This window comes from Garra rufa, chromosome 12, assembly GCF_049309525.1.
Source record: "Garra rufa chromosome 12, GarRuf1.0, whole genome shotgun sequence".
Taxonomy (NCBI): Eukaryota; Metazoa; Chordata; class Actinopteri; order Cypriniformes; family Cyprinidae; genus Garra; species Garra rufa.
The window spans coordinates 6,236,122-6,249,884 of record NC_133372.1 but is presented as its reverse complement, the minus strand read 5'-3'; the positions used below and the strand labels follow the sequence as shown (position 1 = coordinate 6,249,884).

At 29.2% G+C, this 13,763-nt stretch overlaps 2 protein-coding genes across 2 annotated transcripts in view; both read left to right on the top strand.

Moving 5' to 3' along the window:
• LOC141346963 (STE20-related kinase adapter protein beta-like) overlaps positions 1-3,179 on the top strand; it is a 19,883-nt gene extending 16,704 nt beyond the window's left edge. The window contains exons 12-13 of the mRNA XM_073851931.1: positions 2,307-2,349; positions 2,448-3,179. Of these exons, the coding sequence (XP_073708032.1) occupies positions 2,307-2,349; positions 2,448-2,609 (205 nt within the window). The 3' untranslated portion in view covers positions 2,610-3,179. The remainder of the gene's footprint in view (positions 1-2,306; positions 2,350-2,447) is intronic.
• Positions 3,180-5,578: 2,399 nt separating this feature from the next.
• The window catches only part of LOC141346841 (neurobeachin-like protein 1), a 96,986-nt gene continuing 88,801 nt past the window's right edge, over positions 5,579-13,763 (top strand). Inside the window, exons 1-3 of the mRNA XM_073851802.1 lie at positions 5,579-5,690; positions 9,406-9,526; positions 9,890-10,005. Of these exons, the coding sequence (XP_073707903.1) occupies positions 5,579-5,690; positions 9,406-9,526; positions 9,890-10,005 (349 nt within the window). The remainder of the gene's footprint in view (positions 5,691-9,405; positions 9,527-9,889; positions 10,006-13,763) is intronic.

Below are 13,763 nucleotides of genomic sequence, written 5' to 3'. Positions count from 1 at the left end.
TGCAGAAAAAAAGTCAGAATTGCGAGAAACAAACTCGCAGTTGTGAGAAAAAAAAGTCAGAATTACGAGAAACGTCAGAATTGTGAGTTTGTATCATGCAATTCTGAGAAAAATGTCAGAATTTTAAGATAAAAAGTTTAATTTGCAAAAAAAAAGTCAGAATTGTGATATACAAACTCGAATTTGCGAGAAAAAAAGTCAGAATTAGGAATTTGTATCATGCAATTCTGAGAAAAAAAAATGTCTGAATTGTGAGATAAAGTCAAATTTGCAGAAAAAAAGTCAGAATTGCGAGAAACAAACTCGCAGTTGTGAGAAAAAAAAGTCAGAATTACGAGAAACGTCAGAATTGTGAGTTTGTATCATGCAATTCTGAGAAAAATGTCAGAATTTTAAGATAAAAAGTTTAATTTGCAAAAAAAAAGTCAGAATTGTGATATACAAACTCGAATTTGCGAGAAAAAAAGTCAGAATTAGGAATTTGTATCATGCAATTCTGAGAAAAAAAAATGTCTGAATTGTGAGATAAAGTCAAATTTGCAGAAAAAAAGTCAGAATTGCGAGAAACAAACTCGCAGTTGTGAGAAAAAAAAGTCAGAATTACGAGAAACGTCAGAATTGTGAGTTTGTATCATGCAATTCTGAGAAAAATGTCAGAATTTTAAGATAAAAAGTTTAATTTGCAAAAAAAAAGTCAGAATTGTGATATACAAACTCGAATTTGCGAGAAAAAAAGTCAGAATTAGGAATTTGTATCATGCAATTCTGAGAAAAAAAAATGTCTGAATTGTGAGATAAAGTCAAATTTGCAGAAAAAAAGTCAGAATTGCGAGAAACAAACTCGCAGTTGTGAGAAAAAAAAGTCAGAATTACGAGAAACGTCAGAATTGTGAGTTTGTATCATGCAATTCTGAGAAAAATGTCAGAATTTTAAGATAAAAAGTTTAATTTGCAAAAAAAAAGTCAGAATTGTGATATACAAACTCGAATTTGCGAGAAAAAAAGTCAGAATTAGGAATTTGTATCATGCAATTCTGAGAAAAAAAAATGTCTGAATTGTGAGATAAAGTCAAATTTGCAGAAAAAAAGTCAGAATTGCGAGAAACAAACTCGCAGTTGTGAGAAAAAAAAGTCAGAATTACGAGAAACGTCAGAATTGTGAGTTTGTATCATGCAATTCTGAGAAAAATGTCAGAATTTTAAGATAAAAAGTTTAATTTGCAAAAAAAAAGTCAGAATTGTGATATACAAACTCGAATTTGCGAGAAAAAAAGTCAGAATTAGGAATTTGTATCATGCAATTCTGAGAAAAAAAAATGTCTGAATTGTGAGATAAAGTCAAATTTGCAGAAAAAAAGTCAGAATTGCGATATACAAACTTGCAGTTGTGAGAAAAAAAGTCAGAATTACGAGAAACATGTCAGAATTGTGAGTTTGTATCATGTAATTCTGAGAAAAATGTCAGAATTTTAAGATAAAACGTTGAATTTGCAAAAAAAAAGTCAGAATTGTGATATACAAACTCGAATTTGCAAGAAAAACAAGTCAGAATTATGAATTTGTATCATGCAATTCTGAGAAAAAAAATGTCTGAATTGTGAGATAAAGTCAAATTTGCAGAAAAAAAGTCAGAATTGCGAGAAACATGTCAGAATTGTGAGTTTGTATCATGCAATTCGGAGAAAAATGTCAGAATTGTAAGATAAAAAGTTGAATTTGCAAAAAAAGTCAGAATTGCTATATACAAATTTGCAGTTGCAAGGAAAAAAAGTCAGAATTGTGATATACAAACTCGAATTTGCGAGAAAAAAAGTCATAATTAGGTATTTGTATCATGCAATTCTGAGAAAAAAAATGTCTGAATTGTGAGATAAAGTCAAATTTGCAGAAAAAAAGTCAGAATTGCGATATACAAACTCGCAGTTGTGAGAAAAAAAGTCAGAATAATGAGAAACATGTCAGAATTGTGAGTTTGTATCATGCAATTCTGAGAAAAATGTCAGAATTTTAAGATAAAACGTTGAATTTGAAAAAAAAAGTCAGAATTGCGATATACAAACTTGCAGTTGCGAGGAAAATATTTTTACAAACTCAAAATAGCGAGAAATACGTCAGAATTGTGAGACGAAAAAAGTCAAAATTACGAGAAAAATGTCAGAGTTGCGAGATACAAACTCAAATTTGCGAGATAAAAAGTTTGCACCATGTCTAAAGCCGATGAAAATATCTCAAATATAAAAAAAAAATCCAAATATCCTTTTTACCTTTATTGAACCCAATATATTATGTGTGTGTTTGTTGTTCAGGCCATCTGCGACAGCTCTCCTCACTCATCCCTTCTTCAGACAGGTACATTCAGCCTTTCATAAGCTGTTATAAACTTGATCCAGTCTTCAGTCTTCTGTATCCTAAAGTAATTCCCGTATTGATCTGTATTGATCTTCCAGGTGAAGAAACACACGAGGGACTCTTTCCTTAGTTTGATGTATCCGGCCGTGCCTGTATCCTGTCCTCCAGACACGCCTCCGTCTGAAACGCCCACCCAGACCTGCAACACCCCGTCACCCACCGAGCCCGAGCCAGACGACGGCATGTGGGACTTCTCCTAAACCTCGCCATCTGTTTCTGTCTCTCTCTTATCCCATTCTTTTCTCACACAAACCTCGCTCTAAGAAACTAGCCATAAATCTATTCCATATTAATCCGCCCTAACCAGCTGCTAGATTTTTCCGTTCACCTGGTTTGTATTTCTGTAAAATCTCACGAATCCCCATCTCTACATGGACCAAAGTATTTATGACATCCTCTTGCAGTCATTGTGTGTATCTACATTTTTAGCCAATCAAATGCTCTCTAAAATGAGCACACAACAGCTGCCTAGACATTTCCTAACTAGAAAAAGCAAGTATAAACTTGTTTTTAGTGACACAAACTACAAGCCTGCTAGCTTGGGCTGCACTATTAATCAGAATAAAACAAAATTTGTGATGCAGTGTGTTTATTAAAATCCTAAAGACTGATAATTAATTAATTAAATGAATATCTTTCTTAAATACTTGATTTTATTATTATTTTTTGTTTTGCAGTGAAATGACCCTATGTCTTATTTGAATAAGTATTAATTATCAATAATAATAATGTTTTTCTTAAACACTATTTTTATTTTGTCGTGAAATATTACAAAGCTAATATTTCTTATTTTGTTTTAATATATTATTATTTTTGAGAAATAAAAATTATTCAGATAAGAAATATTTATACTGTCCTTTTCAATTTTACAGTGAAATATTACAATATTTCTTATTTGAATAATTGTTATTTCTTAATAATTATTATAATATTATTAACAACAACAACAACATAATAATAATAATTAAAATAAAATTGTGTTTTTCTTAAATTTTACAGTGAAATTTTGTTTTTATTATTATTATTATTATTATTGAGAAATAAAAATGATTGAAATAAGAATATTAGTATTGTCATTTTCAATTTTACTGAGAAACTACAATTTTTCTTATTTGAATTTTTAAAAATGTTCTCAATCATTAATATCATTTTGTTTTTCTTTAACACTAGTTTATTTTACTATGAAATAGTACAAAACTATTGTTGAATGTTTCTTATTTTGTTTAATATATTATATTTTTTTATTATTGAGAAATTAATATTATTCAGATAAGAAATTTTCAGTGAAATATTACAATAATTCTTATTTGAATATTTTTTTAGTTATCAATAATAATAATAATAATAATAAAAATAATAATATTTTTTTCTGAAATACTCAATTTTACTGTGAAATAGTACAAAAGTAATATTTTTATTTTGTTTAATGTAGTATTATTATTATTATTATTATTATTATTATTATTGAGAAATAAATATTATTCAGATAATACATTTTCAGTGAAATATTACAATAATTCTTATTTGAATTTATTTTATTTCTCAGTAATAATAATAATAATAATAATTTTTTTTTCTGAAATACTCAATTTTACTGTGAAATAGTACAAAAGTAATATTTTATTTTGTTTAATGTATTATTATTATTATTATTGAGAAATAAATATTATTCAGATAATACATTTTCAGTGAAATATTACAATAATTCTTATTTGAATTTATTTTATTTCTCAATAATAATAATAATAATAATAATAATAATAATAATAATAGTTTTTCTGAAATACTATTTTAATTTTACTGTGAAATAGTACAAAACTAATATTTCTTATTTTGTTTAATATAATATAATAATAATAATAATAATTATTATTATTATTATTATTGAGAAATACATATTATTCAGATAAGAAATTTTCAGTGAAATATTAACTATATTAACAATAATTTTAATTTTAATTCAATTTTTTTTATTTCTCGATAATAATAATAATAATAAAATAAAAAAAAAAAAAAAAATAATAATAATAATAATAATAATAATAATAATAATAATAATAATTTGTTTTTCCTAAATACTCAATTTTAATTTTACTGAGAAATAGTACAGAACTAATATTTCTTATTTTGTTTAATATATTATTATTATAATTGAGAAATAACAATTATTCAAATAAGAAATATTAGTATTTCTGTTTTCAGTTTTACAGTGAAATATTACAATATTTCTTAATTGATTTTTTATTTCTCAATAATAATAATAATAACAATAATATTGTGTTTTTCTTAAACACTATTTTAATTTTTCTGTGAAATAGTACAAAACTAATATTTCACATTTTGTTTAATTTATTATCATTATTATTATTATTATTATTATTAATAAAATAAAATTATTATTAAATAAAAAAAATTTCAAATAAGAAATACTAGTATGGTCATTTTCAATTTTACAGTCAAATATTACATTTCATATTTTTTTTATTTTTATTTCTCAATAATAATAATAATAATAATAATAATAATAATAATACAATTTTGTTTTTCTTATACTCTATTTTAATTTCACTGTAAAGTAATATTATTTTTATTTTCTTAAATGTTTGATATTTTTATTATTACAACGCTAATATTTTCTATTTGTTAAATATAATATTAAATAACAGTAATAATAATAATAATATATATCTTATGCTCATATTTATATATAATAACATTTTTGTCCAAACTGTGCAGCCTGTAAACAAGCACAGCAAACCTGAAAGTTTTAAAATTACAATTTATATCAGAAAAATCACGTTTGCAAGTAAATTGTGCAGCCCTACTATTAGCACTTTTTAAACAAGCATTTTTTGTATATGTTCACCCAGCTTTCTGTAAAATTCAGGAAAGAAACTGCACTCATCAGGCCATTTGATTCTGTGTGCTCTGACTGACTATAACTGTATCACTTCATGCAGCATTTTCTCCTATATAACGGTTAGAAAAGAACACGAACAAGCTGTTGAAGACGCACTGTTGCTTATGTGTCTTATTCCTTGTAAGTATACTGCACATTTTGGCCAATGTAGTAAGTCACCCAAGTATTCCATGCATACTGCAGTATATACTACTAGTATGCCATTCTGAATATTGACCATGTCAGTGTGTGATCAGAGCTTCCTGATTGATGTTCACAGCAGCCAATCACATCAAGAACTCACTGCAAATCACTGGATTTGATCCAACTCTGATGAGTGAGGTCGTCAAACTGAGCCATGAATGCAGGAGCCAGATGTCAGGTGTGTGTGTGTGTGTGTGTGTGTGTGTGTGTGTGTGTGTGTGTGTGTGTGTGTGTGTGTGTCATTAGTGCATCACCCACTCGACCTGTGCCAGTGAACATGTGGGTGTGTGTACAGTACGTGTTTGTGTGTATCTCTGTGTTCAGATATCCAAAAGCCTCCTCTTGTTCTGTATGAACAAACTGCACGTTTTAATCCTGTGAAGAAAAACAAACCGAACCATCAATGCTGTGCTGTTCAACCGCCCATCAACACTGCCTCAACCAATCACGATTAAACTGAAGGACTGAGCAGCTGTTACTGTGACCGATATTATATTTACTGAATTTTTTTTTTTAAATATGTTAACTGTATAAGATATTTAGACATGATAAATATATTCTTACTCTGTTTCATAACTCTTTGGTGTCGTGTCATTTGTTTTTTGCCTTGTGCCATTTCTTAATGCTAAAGTGAAAGTCCCTGCCATTTAAAATGTCATATATAATTTTTTATATTTTTGTTCAGTTGCTTACATTTGCCGTCTAACTTTACAAGCTTATCTAAGTTGTGTGATTTACATTGTGAAATATTACAAAAGTAATATTACTTATTTAAAAAAAATATTATTATTAAGAAAAAAAATTCAGGTAAGAAAATTATTTGACAAAAGTATTGTCACTTTAAATTTTAAGTTGAATAATGATAATAATAATAATATCTCATTTTTAATAAACACTATTTAAAGTTCACTGTGAAATAGTATAAAACTAATTTCGTAGTTAATATATTATTGCTGTTATTAAATATTATAAGAAATATTAGTAGTCATTTTGAATTTACAGAGAAATATTACATTATTTTTTATTTGAATAGTTTATTTCTCAGTAATAAAATTGTTTTTCATAAACACTTAATTTTACTGTACTGTAGTACAAAACATATTTTGTTTTAGTTTTTTATTAAACATTTATTTTAATATATTACTATTATTTCTCAATAATAATAACATTTAGTTTTTCTTAATCTATTTTAATTTTACTGTGAAATAGTACAAAACTAATATTTATTTAATATATTATTATTATTGAGAAATAAATAAGAAATATTAGTGTCATTTTCAGTTTTACAGTGAAATATTACAATATTTCTTATTTGAACATTTTTTTTCTTAAATACTTTAATTTCACTGTGAAATAGTACAACATATTTTTCATTTCTTCATTTTTTGTTTAATATTTTATTATTTTTATTACTTTCAAAAATAGCTCTCAAAATTATTTCATTTTCAGCGTTTTGTGTTGCATTTGATTCATTTTTATGTGATCAGCACTAAAAGTATGTCTGTACTTGCGTTCTCTGGCCAATAGGGGGCGGTATATTGTCAAAATAGCGCATCAAATCATCATAAATAGATCTTGTACTTTTTAAACATATCATGCTTGCAAAAACCAATATATTTTAAGTCAAGGTAACTTAATATTTACAAAAGTACATGAATTATAGATTTAAAAATAGCGACGACCGAATTATTGAGGCTGAATTGAGCATTTTTACTATTTTTAAGGTATCTTATTAATATTAATTACACAAGGTCATGTTTATACAATGAGCCTATGTGATTGGCTGATGGGTATACGTTGGTTGGCACGCGAACGCTAGTCATTTGGCGAATTGCTGAAGTGTGTTTATGAATATTAATTAGATTACGTAACTGAACATCCCAGCGTAAAAAACGTAAAAAAAGAAAAAGAAAAAAAAAGCATGATAAAACCTGTGTGTAAAACATTTCAGTATGTTTTCAGTAAAACAATTGTATAAAACGTAGTTTAGGACTCGGAGGCAGTGATGTTAAAATATTTTTTAGATTATTATCTAAATAATTTTCTTTTATCTTTTCAAATTTTACATTTTCATTTCTTTTTTTTTTCTTTTTTTGCATTTTTAGATTTTATATATATGAATAAATATAAAAGCCTCAAAGACATTGATGTTAATCTTTTAAAATAAATTTTTAGACTTTTTATTCACTAAATATTTTAAATTATTTTATCTTTTTTATCATTCATATATATATATATATATATATATATATATATATATATATATATATATAATATATATATATATATATATATATATATATATATATATATTAATGCCTCCAAGTCATTGATGTCAATCTTTTAAAATACAAATTTATTATAATAATAATATATATAATATTATAATTTTATAATATATTTATGCCTCAGAGACATAAATGTTAATCTTTTAAAATACATTTTAAGACTTTTTATTTACTAAATTAATTTATAGATAGATAGATAGATATTTATGAATTCATTATAAATAATTATATATATGCCAATCTTTAGATTTTTTATTCACTAAATATATGTTTATATTATATTATATTTATTTATTATAATATATTAATGCCTCCAAGACATTAACGTTAATCTTTTAAAACAATTTTTTATATTATAATATATTTTATTAATATTAATATTTTAATATATTTTATTATTATATACTGATATATGTATTAGCTATAATATAATTTAAATAAATAATATAATTTGAATATACTATTTTTAATTAAATGTCACAAACATTGTAAACTAATATTAATTTAAATGATATATTTTTATATATATGCTGATTTCTTAACAAAATTGTGTACAATGTGACTCAAAAAAAAAAAGTCAAGGAAGCTTACGTACCAACGTCAGCATTACGTAATTAATATTCATTACGCCAAGCCTTTTTGGGATTGGTCGTTTCGCCAGTTTCAGCCACGCCTCTGCGACTCACATGAGCTCCACATAGGCAACGTAAAGGAGTGCGGCCTGTCGTAAAACATCTAGGGAAGAAAATAACACACACACTAACACACACACACACCATCAGAGACGCACACACCTTCAAGCCACCCGAGCCCGTGCCGTGGCTTTGTAACGAGCCGTCGCAGTCCAATGCGATGATATCCGTCATATGCATCCGGGCTGTCAGGCTTATCTGGTTACTAAATGAGTCTAAAGCTAGTTTGGGTGGTTGAAACCAACCTGGTTTAAATGTCAGTGGCGCTTTCGGTTCATGCAACATTCCTGGATTCTTAACCAGAACACAAGCTTTGGCTCGGGAGTTTCGACGGACTGCTTTTGTTGAGGCAGGTGAGTTTCAAAGCGATAGTAAGCTAATCTAGCCATGGATACTATTAGTCTTATATATGCCGTTGCCACTTGTTATTACAATCTGATCTGTATAATATGACAAGTGTTAATGTTAGGAGATACATCTAAATCTAAAGTATTTTTTTTTAGGTAACGTTAAGATAAAAGCTGTTTGTCTAAGTGTTGAATGTTTTCACACCCAGTGGGAGCGAGTTTAAATCTAAATCTAGTATCAGTATGTTTTGTTTAGTATCTGTAACTCTTACTATGTGCGTATCTTTAGATAGATGTATAAATAATAAATGCACATTGTTAAATGATAGAGTTAAAATAAAGTTTACATACTATTTCAAGGCTTGTAATATGATTTTGGCTCTGTGATGGTTGAGTTGGCCTGGGATGATGTCATGGGTCTCTGTTTATTTTGGGCTATTTTTTTCTTCTCTCAAAGTCATGCATTGCACATTTACTGTTATCTAGTGGCATGCAAATGTGTTTTTGGAATTTGCAATGCATTCGTGCAGCTTGGCTGTTTTTAATGTGTGCTGTATTTGTCACAGGGCTTGGAAGAACACAGGAATTCTTGGAATATCTAAAAGCTGCTGGTGGAAAACTGCCGGAAACGCACAAGTCCAAGTCATCTGGGATTCGTATCGTTCTCATGATGGATGTGATTTCACCGTGCACAGAGGAAATGACACGATCTGTCACCCTGGATTAACACCGACTCGTGTTCGCCCATTGGTGGGATTTGTTAACCACGAATGAACGTGGCGTTTGGGCAAACTCCTTTTGGCAGGATGTTGACACCATGAAGGCTCGGGAATATTGAGCATAATATAATCGGGGTTACATGCTCACAGCTCGCAGTGCAGAATGGCATCGACCGAGAGACTGTATGAGGTTTGGATGCTGTACTGCAATAAGGTAAACAGCTTGCAGTGTCATTGAGTTAATGCATTTAATTTTTCATTGCATCACTAAGCACGGCCAAATAATCTCCTTGCACATGACTGCAAATTTATTTCTTTATTTCTTGCGCAGTGCATGGGGCTGGTACACTGTGTTCTATATGTGGACGCATGTAGTGACATCAGGAGAGGCTCTCTGGAGAGATCCACTGAGTTTAGGTGGTTGTGAATGTCCAGTCGTGTTCATTGGTGAGGGATTGTAGATTGTAGATTCTGCCGACCCCCATCTGCGACGTTATGTAGTCGGACTTAACTTGAGATAATCACCCCGAGATAATTCAAAGCACAGTGACAGATTGTGTCTTGGTTATTCTTTTCCATTGACAATGGATGCATTTGGCTTTAAGAGTTTTCCGTAAAGATCTCATGTTGGTTTACCAAAAAAGAATTTTTTAAAGGTGAAGCGTGTTAGTTTTTTAAAAATGTTTAAATCTTTTATATGTGACCCTGGACCAAGGTAAAGGTCTGTTTTTATACATAAAAAGTTGAATAAATAAGCATTCCATTGGTGTATGGTTTGTTAGAATAGGACAATATTTGGCTGAGATACAACTATTTGAAAACCTGGAAATAAATCGAAATATTGAGAAAATTGCCAAAAAGTTGTGCAAATTAAGTTCTTAGCAATGCATATTATTAATCAAAGAATTAGTTTTGATAAATTTACAGTAGGAAATTTACAAAATATCTTCATTGAACATGACCTTTACTTAATATCCTAAGTATTTTTGGCATAATTTTTTTTTTTTTTTTGAATTTTTGGCTATTGCTACAAATATACCCTTGCTACTTAAGACTGTTTTTGTGGTTCAAGGTACATTTATTCTATTTCAAGATGTAGGAACAACTATAAGTACACCTTTAGATGTCAGTTTCCCCAAATAGTGTAAACAATACTCTGTTTGTTTGTGCAACATTCCCTCAACCAATGGTGTGAGTTTGGGGCGGGGCTAACTGTTTGACCGACCAATGACAGATAGGGGGAGTGTTCTAGAAATCTGTGAAAACTTATTTTTGCAATTCCATTTTTGCTAGTGGTTTAAAAAATGACACACTTTAGCTTTAAAAAGCATCATGTGTCTTCCGCATAAGGCTTTCTAATTTGGTCTTTCTCTAAAATGGATTTTGTCGGCAAGACCTCTTAGTTTTCACCTCAGTAAGCTGTCATATAAATTCTTTTCACCATCTAATCAACTCCTGAAAGGTAAATACATCAAATTATGAAAGTAAATGTGTTTATGTCCCCTATAAAATGTTGAATTTATGCCCCGTCTACTTTTTTACCCTTGAGGCTGTTTGAAATATGTGACCCTGGACCACAAAACCAATCATGAGTAGCATGGGTATATTATGGGTATTATGGGTATATTTGTAGCAATAGCCAAAAATACATTGTATGGGTCAAAATGATCTATTTTATATCAAAAATCATTAGGATATTAAGTAATGATCATGTTCCATGAAGATATTTTGTAAATTTCCTACCGTAAATAGATCGAAACCTAATTTTTGTTTAGTAATATGCATTGTGAAGAATTTCATTTGGACAATTTTAATAACGATTTTCTCAGTATTTCTATTTTTTTGCACTCTCAGATTTCAGATTTTAAAACAGTTGATCTCAGCCAAAATATCCTATCCTACCAAACCAAGCATTAATGGAAAGCTTATCTATTCAGCTTTCAAATACATTACATAGATAATAAAAAAGAGACCTTTATGGTTTTGTGGTCCAAGGTTACATATAGCTGCAGTGTTATTTTGGTATTATGCATATACTATTAATTAATTAATGTTTTGCTTTTACTTATCTTTGATCATTTTTTGTTTTTATAATATATATATTTTTTTTAGATATTTAAAATTATTATTTTAGTTTAAGTTTGTCATTTTGTTCTGTGGTTTTGTCTTTTTTTTTACTCTGTATGTCTTTCAGTTTTAGTAATTTTGATTTCTCATCTCTTATTATTTAATTCAACTCTTATTATTAATTAACTATGTAATTCATTTATGCAGTGATTGTTTTATCAGCTGCAAAGGCGCCTTTCTAGATTTTGTTAGTGTTTCATTAATTTCAGCTTTATTTGAATTACAGTGAAAAAATTGCTGTGGGATTTACTTTAAAACAATTTTTTAACAAATTGTTAGTAAATTTTACAAATAGTTAAAATAGTTAAAGGGATAGTTCACCCAAAAATTAAAATTCTGTTCCAAACTCGTAAGCCCTTTGTTTCTTCTTCGATACGCATTTTTAACATTTTTAAGAATTTTGATGAAATCAGAGAGACCTCTGACCCTTCGAATATGAACCAAGATGAAATACAGTGATTAATGAAAGAATTTTCAATTTTGGGTAAACTAATTCAATTTTAGTAAGTAAAACATTAAATTAAACATGAAATCTTGAAATATAAAAACCCGAATACAAAGATACTCCAATAATCTTTTAGTTGCTAGTACAGATCTCTGCCTGCTAGGTTATCATCATCAGATCCTTATTTCTGCTAAGACTATTGTGATCATCAGGTTTCAGGCTGCTGTACACAACATTTAACACCAGATCATTCTTAGTAATTATGAGCCAGAACAAATGTGATAACACATTTTCCAGACTGTTATTCTTTCTACAAGAGACAATATTCTGCTTCCTCAAGAGCCTGAGTGTCAGCAGTGTCTTATGGGTCTGTTATGTCAGCGTAATACAGCGATTAGAGCGTGAGCCCCTCAGAGCCACGGCCGTCCGCAGGGATGCAGATGCAGATGACCTGCCAGATAAAATAAGATTTCCAAATCTGAACATTAGCCTTGGGTTGTGGCAGCAAATGAGAGATTTAGGTCTAAAAGGAATAGAAGACTTAGAATAAAACGTGTGCATAAGAGAGCATTACCAAATGATGGGATATACAGTTTTGTTTCAGTTATTAATCAAGTCTGTGTGGATTTCGTGGACGATTACATCTCCACGATTTGTTTTTAAATAAATATTGTAGTAATCGTGCATGAGTGTGTGAAGCGTGTGCGGTAAAAACCTGTCAGACAGCGCCTGATTACTGGACTAAGCTATCTTTGGCGTCTGATTCTCTAATACTGTCAAAAACATGCAATGATTACATAGAAACACAGTTGGTTATTTCTAAAGTGAAAGTAAACAGTTGCGCGCCTGTATATTAGATGCGTGCAGCTCTTAAAGCGACAGAACTAAACATGCTCCCGATTGTCATTAAAGGGACGGTTTACCTCAAAATCTTGTCACTCGCATGTTGTCCCAAATCTCTATACATTTTTTTTCTTGTGCGGAACACAAAAAAGCAGATATGTGGATAACCCATTGGTCCCCATTGACTTTGATAGTGGGAAAAAATAAATAGAATACTATGGAATAGCTCTGCTCAATTTGGGCAAAAATCATAATCACCATTATTTTGGTCAATATTGTAATGACGATTATTTAACACGATTATGACTGGGTCCAAAACTTTATACAGATGGCGATACAGCAGAAAAAAGATGCAAATAAAAAAAGAAAAAATACTGAATACTTTTATGCAAGTCTAAAGTAGTCTAACAGTACTACAGAAATAAATGTAATTATATGAATGTAGGCCTATAATAAAACAGCGTCTTCACTGTAATAGTTAAACATGCTTTGTTTCTTATTAAAACTACAAAAGTCCTTCATTCAAGAGCAGTGAGTGATTCTCCTCTTTGTATTTTTACGTTTTATTAATATTAAGCACAGAGACAGCAGAAGGAATATTATTTAAGAGCCACATGGATCCATACTGTTACGCATGTATTTTCATTCTGAACCTTTATGATCATTTAAGCCATAACTGACAAGGGTTTACATGAATAATCACCAAGCGCCTCATTTTGAAATATTGTTCTATGTATTTGACCGTTTAGGTGCGCACCTTGAGCTAAAAGATAACTTTACATGTCCGTGT